Source organism: Carex rostrata, chromosome 1 (assembly GCF_964058835.1).
Source record: "Carex rostrata chromosome 1, lpCarRost1.2, whole genome shotgun sequence".
Lineage (NCBI taxonomy): Eukaryota > Viridiplantae > Streptophyta > Magnoliopsida > Poales > Cyperaceae > Carex > Carex rostrata.
Window position 1 is genome coordinate 17,245,798 of NC_135918.1, and position 13,850 is coordinate 17,259,647.

A 13,850-nucleotide genomic window follows, 5' to 3' on the forward strand; every position below is an offset into this window, starting at 1 on the left:
TAAAAATAAGTAAGTCACAGTATTTGACAAAATACTTAACATACTATAAATCCAAACTTACGGGTCTGGACTAAATATTGTCCTCGGCTTCTTCTTCCTAGATCCCATACTCCGTCTGGAGAGTGGCGTGTCGTCAATATTGTCTAAGTCGTTCTCCTCATTCACACCACCTCATGAACATGCTCGTCATGAACCTCCTCAACTTTGATGTCTGCTGGATTCGAGGACCAAAAACGGTAGTATGTCCAGACTCACTTGCGTGAATAAATACGTTTGCCTCGCAATTGAGTCATCAAGCGAAGGATACATGTTAGGAGGAAATGATGTCTAATGTGCGGAGGCTCCAGAAAACTCTGGGATGGGCTCTATCTGAACATAGCCCGGCTGATAGGTAGGAGGTACCATTTGAGTCAGACTGTAACCCTGAGAATACAGTCTATCTCCCTGCCAAAATCTGCCGAGATGTTATAATATGGCAGCTCCTCACTCTACAGTAACTTATAAATTAGTTAATCAAGAATTAAAAAAAATCACAATTAGGAATTTTGTTACGTTACGAAATTTTTACAATTAAATTAAAATGATTTAAAAGAAAGAATCAAGTTAATTGTGTTAATAAAATGGAAGTTTAAACCTTAATTAAGGTTTCCCTAAATAAGTAAGTTAATTGTGAATTGAAATCGCGTCGAAATTTCGAGATTTCGGAACTTTATAGACTCAGTGCGGATGGAGTCCATCCGCAGTGCGGGTAAGGGTCCATCCGCAGTGCGGGCAAGGGTCCATCCGCAGTGCGGGTGGGGTGCATCCGCACTCATTAAAATTCTGTGTTGGTCCAAAAACCGGCTAAGTAGTGAGTGCGGATGGGGTCCATCCGCAGTGCGGGTAAGGGTCCATCCGCAGTGCGGGTAAGGGTCCATCCGCAGTGCGGGTAAGGGTCCATCCGCAGTGCGGGTGGGGTTCATCCGCACTAGGCTCGGATTTTCTTGATTTTGGTCTGAAAACTTTCTAAGTCCCGAGTGCGGGTCAAGCCACCCGCAGTGCGGATGGGGGCATCCGCACTCAGGATGATTTTTGCCCTAAAACTCAAATCCAACCTTCTCTCTCTCTCTCACTTCACCATTTCCCCATTATTTCGTGATTTTCGGCCAAAGAGAAGGAAAAGAGTGCGAGAACTTTCCGTTTCTTTCAGACTCCCGATTGTTGCGAGAAATCGAGTTTGGAACCGAGAAAGCAGCCGAGGATCTCTCCGAACCCTCCTATTTGGTATTTCTTTCTCTCCTTCTTTCTTTCGAAAACTCGAATTTTCTCGATTTCTCAGATTCTCGTTTTAAACCCGAGATTTGTGTTCGAATTGCTCGAGGACTAGTTCCTCTACACTCCTTACTAGTTTGTTTGCCAATCTTTTTCCCGATTTCTTCCGATTTATGAAATCTGATTTCTAGGGTTTCGTTCCAAAATTGAAAGTTGGCATAATCGTGATTTGATTTGCTTAACCCGACCAATTAGACTTGTAACCGGTAGGGTTGCCTCCTGATCGTGAATTTTTAGAACATTTAACGGCTGATTTGAGGTTTTGACCAAATTAGGGTTAACCAAATGGTAAATTGAAATGAACCGAGAACCAAAGTAGTGAAACGGTGATTGATGGTCACCAAATGGAGAGTTGTATGGTCCAGAGGACCTAGATGAGATTTTGTGTAGTTTTAGAGGATTTTGGTAAGAAAGAAGGAACCGAAAAGAATTGATTTGGGACTGTACCAACCCTAAGTAAACGTATGGACCACTGAACCCGAATTAAACCAGGTAAACGTATAATATAGGTGTAGGCTCGGTCGAGCAAGAACTTGCTAGACAATACGAGACGTCCGATCCTTAAGCTAAGCGGTACGCTCGTCATAATAAGGTGCGGGATTCTTGGACTTGTTTGATACTTTATTTTCAGAAATTAAACTGTGTATTCGTTTGTCATGTTGAATATCATTGATTGCTTCTGAATTGCGTAGAGCATTTGCATAGCCCAATCAAATTAAACTCGAATTGATGTGACTTGAATGATTTGCATGCTGGTATGGTTATAGGTTATGTTGATCTATTGTGATCTGATCTTGATTGAAAGTCACCACGAACTAAATGATTTGATATGTATGTGAATGGATTTACGAAGTTAAGCACTTGGATCCAATGAATTTGCCAAGTCGGGCTGTATGCTGACTTGGATTCCCAGGATCCTAAATGGCCTTAGGTGAACGGCCCTCGATATTCCCAGTACCGGTTGGGACGAGGGAGGGTGATTATGTTATGAGATGTGTGATTGGAAATCGTGGTTGACTTGTGTAACGTCTATGGCTCGGTAGCATTTTCCTACGTGTTAATGCATTTGAACGGTCGATTGAATATGACGAATATTGGAAACGATTCTAAAGTGGATTTTCTTTACATGATTTGAACCAGACCTTAATAAACTGTTAAGCCAAGCGGTTGCAGATGGGTGTCAGATAAAGGGTCCAGCGGTTGGCCATCTGTAGGTGTCAGTAACCCTACAGATGTGGGTTTGATAAAGGTTCAGCTCGAAAGAACATCTGTAATTGCTACAAGCCCTACTGAACTGAGTTAGGAATCGAGTTAAGCCAAAATATATGTTGTGTTTGAGATTCATCTTGGAAATTCCGTGAACTGTGTTTCAGGTTGATAAATTGTTGTCGAGCACTGGCATTCTGTTATTTATGATTATATGTATATCTGTTTGCATTGTTATTGTTTGGGTTTTATCTTTGAATATAGAGTTTGATTGCAAGTCCAATAGTCTGAACTGTGGCAAATTCGCACTGAGAATTTATTCTCACCCCCACCCTCCCGATTATTTTCAGGTTTGTTACTCGGACGCAGCAGATGAGGATATTGGCAATGCATATAAAAGATCCACTGCCTTGCGTGTATATGTGACGCTTGATTTATACACGCGGCAGGCTGTCAGACCCGGTGGATTTGGGGTGTGACAAATTTAAATAATACTAAATTATCTGAGCTCAAAGGGATTTGATCGCAACTCAGAGGAATATGAAATTCGGTTCCAGCAACCCCTATATATAACACAGGGACCGCAACGAGATATGGCAGCCCATAGAAAAAAAGTGGTTTGTTTATTTTTTATTTTTTTGGGAATAGTATTAATGAAAATTTCGGCTTATGAAATGAATAAATATCAATATAACATATTTTTTTAATTCAAAGATAAATTGATTAAATCAGTATATGTAGACTAGGGAAGGTTCCGAAAGCAGACTTTTAGTGCCATTAAATACCATGCCATATTTTATATTTATAAAAAGAAAAAATTCAAACGTCGAATTCAAATTTATTATGGTGTTTGTACAGTCTGTTTTGATTAAATCAATGCCTTGAGCTATAACTTTCTAATTTCATTTTTCAATTTGGATATGTCACATTCCTTAATTATAATGTAATTTAGAATAATTGATTCCGTGAATACGTAGTTTTATTTTTCAATAACTGATTTTTTATTATTAAAAATTGCTGTTGAAGTTTGAGGAAGTAAAAAAAAAAAAAAATACACAAATCAATAGTAAAGAGGTATATATTTTATTATTTTTGTAAGACGTCATTAAACTTTTTTCTTATGTCAGAAAGTAAACGTTCAATAGGAATTTAATGTGATTAATGTTTGATTATTTTTTTAATTATGTGACTTCATCATCTCAACCCCCCCCCCCCCCCCCCCCCCCCCCCCCCCCCAAATAAAAAATAAAATAAAATAAAATAAACCAACTAAGAATCCCACCCCAATATTAAAATATTTTATTTTCTCTACAAAAGCGCCAACTCTTGAGCAAGTAGCTAGGGACCACGCTTGGAAATAATATATCTATGTAAATTTATCATTTATAAGAACAAAAATATAAATTAAGAGTCATAGATTAACATGCAAATCCAATATATAAATTATGTTTCTACTTTAGAATAATCACTAAAAGGAAACTATATATTATGCTTCTGCTTTTAAATTCACGTTAAGTTTTAACAGAAATTTTTATTTCTACCATTAAAAAAATGATAAATAAAAAAAACTACAAAAATTTAAGAAATTCTATTTTTAACACGGACATAAAGTGAAATTGTGATAAAAAAAAATTAAGTGGCCGTAACTTCACATTGTGTTTAATTTTTTTTTTTTTCCAACTTTGACCAAAATCACTACTTATCAAGTATTTTGATTGGTTTGGTGAGGCTGCAACATGAAAATAAAAAGGGTTGATAGCCGCAACGTTACTTAATTTTTGGCCACCATTTCACGTTGCGATCATGTCAAAAATGAAATTTTATCAACTCGTAGTTCATGACTTGTTTGATATATGTGAAATTTTTTTTGTAATGAGTTAATTTGATTTTTGCTCGATTTGTAATTAACGAATTCAGTTTGAACTAGCTCGATTCATTTCTCAGCTTACTGTAAGAAAAAAATAAAACCATTTTCAACATTTTCACTAACTTTTTTTGTGCTAGAAGATGAATTTTGCGTTAAGAAGATGCTTCGTGCTTATGGTGTGTGATAGAAATGTCTTACATATTAAATTATTTGGGTTGAAATTAACAAGTTTAATTTCTAAAATTAAATATGGATTAAACCATATTAAGTTGCATAAATTATGGACCAGAAATTCTGATCTCTTTTAATATGTGCATCTTAGAATCCGATCATCAACACGCATCCCATAAACATAAAAGGAGAGAGAAAAAAGGGAGCTGTCAGTTAATACCAACGCTTGAATTTACGATTGTTTATCAATCTGTTCATGAGTATATCAGTAGAGATGTGGTTGCGATTACTACATATATCTAACACGCAAGCGAAAAAAAAAAAGCTATGACTCCGACTAAAACTATGAAAAATCTCTGCTATATATCTAGTGATAAATTCTATATATCTCAGAATTAATTTTATGTATAAATCCTAATTTAAATAGCGATTAAGTAACTAAATTATAATTGAATTATATTTACAACGCTAAATTGACAAAAATCTTTCATTCATGTACAGCTCACATTACAAATGACCTAAATTGACTCGAATAAAATTAGACTTGACTCTGGTCGTTCTGATACAAACCAAGTTCAAAACTTTGTTCAACTCGATTCGGATTGATTTGTTTACGGTCCCTAGTTCATGCGGATTCGAATCGGCTGAAATCCGAGATCAGTACTATTTACCCTGAAATCCCTACAATCTGAATCCAGCCGTCGAATTGTTCCGAAAGACGTGCAAGGAAAAATCAGCTGTTTCGAGATGCGTTCTAAAAAAAATTTGATGGCTGAATTTCGGATTGTAGGAATTTCAGAGTTAACAGTACCCGATCTCAGAATTTCAGATTATTTATTTTCAGTTCATGCTGGGAAAATATTGGGGACAATATTACAAGTCGACCATGCGTAGTTTCTAGAGAATAATTCGTACAATAAAACATATCTGGTTATGTTAGTACAGTCTACAGTCCAGAGTGTAAAACAGAGCACCCACTCAGGCACTCACTATTCGCTCCTAGTCGACTCCGAATTCATATCACCTCAAGTAACAGATTATTTGATTTTCAATCAGAACCGTTTGATATAACCAGGATTCTGATCGGACGGTCATGATCTAAAATCATGTTTTCTGTTACCTCAGAAGAAAATGCGGACTCGTCAAAACCTCCTCCGGACCCAAAAGGGCGAAACCAAAACCCCTTCCGACGAATTCGTATAACCTAAGGTAACATAATATTTCCTTTTAGATTCAGACCGTTCGATCAGAATCCGTGCATTCCATCTCAGATCGGATTCGAATCGAACGCTCTGAATATAAACAGAAATATTCTGTTACCTCAGAAGATATGGAATCCTTCCGACAACATAGTAATAAATCAACATTATTTTTTTTCCCTCTTCTTTCCCTCCGCGAAAAAGGCCTAAAACCCTCTGTTTCTTTCTTTCTTCCCCAAACGAAACCCTTTCTTTCGTCGGCCATGGCGCCTTCCGACCAACACGCGCCGTCGATGTCGATCCCTGATTGGCTTGAATCTCTCCCCTCCGCGCCGGAGTATTACCCGACGGAGTCGGAATTCGCTGACCCCATCGGATACCTTTTGAAGATCTCCCCCAACGCCTCTCGCTTTGGTCTCTGCAAGATCATTCCCCCTCTCCCTTCTCCTTCCAAGAAATCGACTTTATCTAATCTCTCTCGCTCTTTCTCGTCTCTTCACACTCCTCCACCCGCCACCACCACCACCTCCTCCTCCTCCAAGAGAAAGAGCAAGAAAAATAAGAAACCAAAAAACAAAACCCCTGCCCCTACCTTCTCTACCTTTCACCAGCAAGTGGGACCCACTGGTAGCCAGAAGCCCATTTCACCCAGTGGGGAATCGTACACTCTCCAACAGTTTGAAACCAAGTCGAGGAAATTCGAGAGTGATTACCTCAGGCGAGTGGCCGGGGGAGAGAGTCTCTCTCCTCTCCAAATGGAGGCTCTCTTCTGGAAGGAGAGTAGTGGCTCTGACAAGCCGCTTGTGGTCGATCATGCGTGGGGCATACCGGGTTCCGGGTTCTCGCTCCCTGTTGGGTCTGGCAAGAGGTGGCTCTCTGAGGAGCCCGCGAATGTGGGGGAAACAGAGTGGAATTTGCGGGTTGTTAACCGGGCTAATGGTTGCCCATTAAGGTTTGTCAGAGAGGAGATCAACGGTGTTAATTCACCGGTGATCGACATGGGCTCGATGTTCAGTTGGTTCGCATGGCATGTAGAGGATCATGAGTTGTACGGGTTGGATTATTTGCATATGGGATCCGGTAGGAGCTGGTACGGTGTTCCCAGGGATGCACGCCAGGCATTTGAGGAAGTGGTACGGGTGCATCAGTATGCTGAAGAGCTTAATCCACTTGGTAAGATGCGGGTTTTAGTTTTTATGGATGCAGCATAGTTACTTTATCATTATTTCCTCTGTTTTAATTTGAAGTAACTTTTCATATTATTGAATTGTGCAGTTACATTTGCTATATTGGGTGAAAAGACAACCATTATGTCACCTGAAGTTCTTATCGAATCAAGGATTCCGTGCTGTCGGTACAAATTCGTGGACCCAATTCAATATATAATTTTTTTAATATAGTTTTTTCTTTTGTTTAGTAGCATTTACCTATGTTAGTGTATTTGTAATGGCAGATTGGTGCAAAATCCAGGGGAGTTTGTTGTTACCTTTCCGGGAGCTTACCACTCTGGCCTTTGCCATGGTAATCTCACTCTCTCTAACATACGCATTTACATATGCACACACATGCATGCATCATATGCATGCATGCCTGAATGCACAGATACCCTAAATTTATGGTTCTGATTAAGTTCATACTGGACTTTTTGTGCATGTAATACACACAACAGATGGTTCTATTACGTCTTTATTGGTTTTAACGTGCTTAAGGCTCTTGATCTTATCAATTTTTGTTTCTGTAAAATTGATTGCAGGATTCAATTGCGGAGAAGCAGTAAATGTGGCTACCCCAGGTTGGCTTAGAGTTGCCAAAGAGGCTGCGGTTAGGAGAGCATGCATCAATCAACCGCCGATTCTATCTCACTACCAGTTGCTTTATGCACTGGCACTCTCTCTCCATTCAAGGTACTCTTACCAGATTTTCTGTGGTGTCTGGTAATGCTACATTTGGTGAGAACCAACTGGTACGGTAGCAACCCGGTTCGGTTTAAAGAGTTCAGTGTTACTATATTCTTACTTTATATCAAATTTAGCAAACTGCCCAGTTTCTGATGGAAGGTTATGTGTTTTCTGGGAAGAGAAATAATGAGATATTATTCGCTTTTAAGGGGTATGAATGTAAATTCTCCATCTCCCAATGCATACAAGTTCTTCATTAATTAGATTATAATGATTGAACTTTTATTTGGAAACAAATATGCACAAGTCTAGCTTAAGTTATCTGGTTTTTAACCATAAAAGATTTTGTCAGAATTCAATCAGACTTGGATTACATGATCTTTTTTTTTATTCTCCTAATATACAGAGAAGCATCTTTTGATTATTTTATTTGTTTACTTACAGTACACCATTGGAGGGTTTAGTTCAACCAAGGAGTTCAAGATTAAAGGACAAAGTAAAAAGTGAAGGGAAAGAGATGGTGAAGAAACTATTTGTCGACAATCTGGTTATAAATAATCACCACATAAATATATTACTGGACGGCGCGTCTTGCATAGTGCTACCGAAATCTCAGACAAGGCTCCAGCCGTGCCGTGACGATGCTGACGATGCTTATGAACAATCGGTATGACTTATTAAAGCATGATCTGGCAAACAAAACATGAATGGTGCCAAGATGATATGATGTAAAAAGGGGGTACACTTGCCACAATCATAAACTGCCCCCCTCCCCCGGGAATTTGCATCCCCTGAGAAATCTCAAACTTTGAGTTGATATGTGGAAAATGTGAATTGTTCAAATCTTCTCTGCACGAATCTCAAAGCCCAATAATACTGGCCCCTGCATTCCGAACAGGCACCAGAAAAAATAATTGGCCCGACTTTAGATAAACTGAAAGACCACCCTTATCAACCCCCTCCCCCACCCCCCACAACCCCCTGACAAGAATTTGAACTTTTTGCATCCGCATTTATTGTTAATGGAATCAATACCGAAATGTCACCCACTGAATACTGTCTCGAAGGGGATTGACAAATTTTGTGCGGCAAATTCTGTGGAATTTGAGCAATTTTGTCAGTAATACTGAAGTATCTCCATACATTGCTAAGCTTAGCTAAGAATGTTATCAGATAATGTTAGTTTCTCAGTTAAGCGTAACTTGTGAAAAAGAATCTGGGTAATTGACGGATCAAATTTCAATTGAGAGTTGAGAACCATTGTTATTTGCATATAAACAAAAAAAAATTGGAACATTTTGTAGTAGAAAAGTGTAATGGTTCCTTTTCTTTTCTTTTCTTTTGGTTAATTATACTGTTACTAATCGTATCCATTGTATTTTTGTATTAACAGAGAAAGGAGGAGAAAGAAGGTACCTCAGGTGCACACGGTCTATTGGACCAAGGGCTTCTGTTATCATGTGTGGCATGTGGCATATTGAGCTTTTCATGTGTAGCTGTCATAAAACCAAAAGAAAAAACAGCAAAGTACCTTATGTCAGCGGATCAAGATTCTCTGTTGGAACTTTTCAACAGTAATGGATTTGCAAACCACGCATTATGTGAGAAGGGACATAAAGCAGGAAACTTTGAATCAGGTTTTTATCAGTTTACGCATAGTATTTTAATGTTCTCGTGTCTACTTGATGTTTTGGCTTGGAACTAGGGATTACTGTACTTGGTACTAGGGGTGTTCATTTGATCTGTTCACCAAAACCCAAATTAAAATAGTTAAACCAATATTTTATTCAGTTTTCAAAAATCTAACTGAACCAATCAAAATAAACTTGTCAACTGAATAACAACCGAACAAAAAAATCCAAAGTAAATTTCGGTTTGTTTGGTTGAACCAAAATAAAAGAGATTAAATTTCAAAAGGTCAAAACTCAATGCATACACAAATGCATTTAATAATCATTGAAGTAAATATCAAGATATATATCAGTCGAACTGAAATGAGAGAGATTAAACCGAACCAAATATAAAAACTGAAGTAATTCAAGTAGGGTACCTCACTGCTACTGAGATATTTACCACTACTGCATTCTCTGCCTAACAAATCAGCATATGTAATTATTTCTTTGTTTGTTTATGACGAATTGTGTAGGTAAATCTGAAAAGGGTGCTTCCGACCAAAGGCTACATCTCAATTCAATTCAAGCGTCAGAATCGCTTTCAGGTGTCACGGACCACATTTCTGGTATGAAGTACCAGAAACAACCCTCAGCACTCGACCTCTTAGCTGTTACTTATGGTGACACATCAGACTCTGATGAAGAATTCAAAGAAAGCCCCAAGTCTTCGACTGGTAGCCCCAATCAAATATTAAATAAGCACAGTAGTACATGCTTTGGTAACGAATCGAGAAATTGTAAACCAACAGTGGAGAATGAGGCGGCGTTTTCAAGTAACTCAGTAAAATCGAATATTATTACATATCAAAGGTATGGAAACGGGAATAAGATGAGGCGGTGTGATAAGGATTCGACAAGGATGCATGTGTTTTGTCTCGAGCATGCAATAGAGGTTGAGAGGCGTCTTCGTACCATAGGTGGTGCTGATGTCATGCTCTTGTGTCATCCAGGTTAGATATTGTTCTCCTCTCTCTTGAGATCAAGCACACATTGTACATTATAAGTAAAACTTGTTAATTTTCCCTCTCTCTATCTTGAGCTCACCTTGTGCAGTGTAAGTGAACTGTCTTTCAAAAAAATAAATTGTACTCTTCTAATTTTTCGACACTTGTGTAATAATTTGTGTAGAATATCCAACAATAGAAGCAGAAGCAAAAGCATTAGCCAAAGAATTGCAAATCAGTTTTGATTGGAAGCACATCGATTTCAAGAAAGCCTCGGATCAAGACCAAGAGAGGATAAAAACGGCATTAGAGGATGAGGAGGCGGTCCCCACAAATGGTGACTGGGCCGTAAAACTAGGAATTAATCTATATTTCAGTGCTAACCTTTGCATGTCGCCTCAGTACAGGAAGGAAAGGATGCCATACAACAGGGTTATACATGAATTATTTGGGCGTGGTTATGAAGGGCATAACAGTAATTCTGCTAGAAAATTCGCTCATCAGAAAAAAGCCGTCATCGTGGGGAATTGGTGCGGTAAAACCTGGCTCACGAATCAGGTTCACCCGTTTTTATCTCTTGGAAAAACAGGCAGAGAAATAACTTCTGACGAAGGGCTTGCAGAGAGGCTGTGCTTTACATGCAGTGATGAGGAAAAGGTCGATAATACCCCTGATAGCATTGATGAACCAAGTCCACTCAAAACACCCAAAAGGAAAACACCTCTAAGAAAAATTGCCGATGATTCTCCCTCGACATCAAATGGAAAAATGGTCCTTAGGAGGAGATCCAATAACCGCTCCACTAATTTTACACCAAATAATGTTTCAAAAAATTCGAATAATTCTAGAAAGAGGCCGGCAACGGAAAGCCCGAAAGTTGAAAAACAAACCAAGGAGAGAAAACCAAAGAAGGCAAAAATGGGATTCCATTGTGACATTGAAGATTGCAACATGAGTTTTAAAAACAAGAAAGATTTAGACTTACACAAAAAGGATATATGTCCTGAAGAGGGATGCGGTAAGAAATTATTCTCGCATAAATACATGAGGAGTCACCAAAAAGTGCACGTAGATGAGCGGCCATTAGAGTGCCCTTGGAAAGGTTGCGAGATGAGGTTCAAGTGGACGTGGGCCCGCACTGAGCATATAAGAGTACACACTGGTGATCGCCCGTATATTTGTACTGAGAGAGGTTGTGGCAAGACTTTTCGGTTTGTGTCGGATTTCAGCCGACACAAGAGAAAGACTGGCCATTCGGCAAAGAAGTAAAATTAGTAGTAGTGTTGGTGTTAGTGAGAGTGTGTAAATTGAGTATAATAGATTCTCTGTAGGATTTGGAGCTTGGTTTTGTTTTGTTGAAATTTAGTATCCTTATCAAACTTAAATGGATCTTGCTTGCCATGCAGGAACAGCAAATTTAGTTGCTTTGGGAGGGAACTTGTTTTGTAGTACTAGAAAAGAACTGAGTGTTGATGTATTATCAGATGTTTTCCAACTCCAATTTATTCGTCTCTACCAGTCGCATTGTTAAAATTTGTCACGACTATCAAGCATTTTGTTTGTTTTTTGCTGCTTGTTCCTTTTTTTTTTCCTTTAATGTCTGTTTTGTTTTTGTTAAAATATTTGTAATTATTCATGGTATTAACTGAGAGAATCACATTTCTTTGAAATCAAAGTTAACAAAATTATTGGCCTCGTTTCTTCTATCTGGCGGTCAAAGCATGTGAGTCCGGATCATCTAAAAGTAACTCAAATTTTGAGTTTAGATTCGGACCGTCCGATCAGAATCTGGGTCAATTTGGCCTGAAGTGATATGCACAAGATCTCTTTAATATTCGTGCTAAATCAAATCGGACAGTCTAGATCTAAAACTCAAAATTTGAGTGAACTCGTGTGATACAAATTCATCAAGCATGTGTCTACTAGCACAACTTCAGCTTCTAAGCGCAACTATTAATAGGCTTTGTAACCAGCTTTTAGTTGGGAAAATTCGTAACGGTTTGATCATTGCCAACGACTAAATCGGTCAATTAATCGGCTTAAACGATTGTTATTTATAACACTGGTCTCCGTGGAATACTTTGGCGGTATAAGTTCACTCTCATAGTTCGCAAAATCAGAATCATAATTGGTCACTTAACCGTGGAATTAGAATCATCTGAATTGGATTGCAAATTCGTTTTTTTTTTTAACATAAGCTTGTTTTGTACTTAAGAAAATAAATTTTTTTGGTCATAAAATAATGACAAGACAAAAGAATTACATTAAATTAAGTCACTTATATAATATAATATACTTATATCCATTTTTTGGGATGCATAAGTTTAGACAAATTAATTAATATAAGCTAGTTCTGACTAATCGATAAAAAGTTCAAAATATAATTTGAGTCGGAATTTCTGAGTGGATATAAGCTTGTTATTTATAAATTATAATGTCCAGTAATTGCTTGTTGGAACTATAAAATTATAATCCGAGTTGGAATTACTAATTTATGTACACTAATTGCGTGAGTTTAGACATTAAAATAAGTCACTTATAATATAATAAAAAAAGCATGGTTCGGTTTTCGGAGTCCAGAGCTCAATTAGCTAGTCCCACAAGGGAAAGCACATTTGAAGTACTGGGTATATATAATATTAACTTTCCATTACTATAAACTTTAATGCTTGTTGGGCTTCAGTGTAAAGTTGCAATTTTGGGCTGAAATAATATGTCAGAGAGTCGGCCGACATATTGATCAAGGAACGGGTTCAATCCGTGAAAACTATCACGTTCACCCCCCAAATTTAATATTGTAAGTTGTAAATAACAAAATACGAAATTTTAATTTTTACCATCTCTGAAAAAAATAAACTAAATAATTATATTTTTTCTGAAAATTAAAATTTTTCCTTGATCAAATTTGAGTGCCTGCAGTTTCAAACTACAGACTAATTCTTTTTCTTTTATTAGTCCACTGCATTTCTGATTTGTGACAACCAATAATTTTTAAATACAGTTTTGAAACGGTATGTGAATTTTCATGCAGACTTATATATATATATATATATTTTAAAATAAAGCACATAGAACAACAACTGTCCACTTAAGAAAATATTTTAGTCCAAGCAAGCAGCAGCACTAGAAGCTCTGAGAGCATTAAAAACACTTGTAAATGGATAGAATTAATTGGGCTTCGGCCCAGCACTAGATGGCTATTTATTGGGTAGAATCAGCCTCAGCACTAGAAGCACCGCAGCAGCCCATTAATTGCCAAGCATTACATTTACCTCCATTTATTGGGCTGCACTAGGGGCCCAACAACAACAGCCCATTTAGCATCCGGTTTGTAACTCCACGGTTAATCCCACAATTTCAAAATGTTATCAAAACGCTGGAGTGATAAAAGAAGTCAGAAGAAGCTGGAAATTTTAACGGGGAGCCGGATTTAGGACACAATAATGAATCCGGTAATTAGTTTTGAATAATTTTGAAATCGTTTTTAGCTTAGACTTCATATGTAGTCCGTATAGACATTTTTAATGTGGTAGCATACGTACTGTATACATTTATCTGATCGCATGTTACAATACTAGTGA

The 13,850-nt window shown here is 37.7% G+C and overlaps 1 protein-coding gene across 1 annotated transcript; it reads left to right on the plus strand.

The window, feature by feature from the left end:
* Positions 1-5,930: 5,930 nt before the first annotated feature.
* LOC144561737 (lysine-specific demethylase JMJ705-like) lies at positions 5,931-11,755 on the plus strand. Its single transcript, XM_078310828.1, has 8 exons — positions 5,931-6,927; positions 7,030-7,108; positions 7,208-7,275; positions 7,508-7,658; positions 8,097-8,319; positions 9,046-9,289; positions 9,799-10,275; positions 10,454-11,755. Exons 1-8 carry the CDS (start codon positions 6,018-6,020, stop codon positions 11,536-11,538), a joined length of 3,237 nt encoding a protein of 1,078 aa, XP_078166954.1. The 5' UTR covers positions 5,931-6,017; the 3' UTR covers positions 11,539-11,755.
* Positions 11,756-13,850: the final 2,095 nt, after the last annotated feature.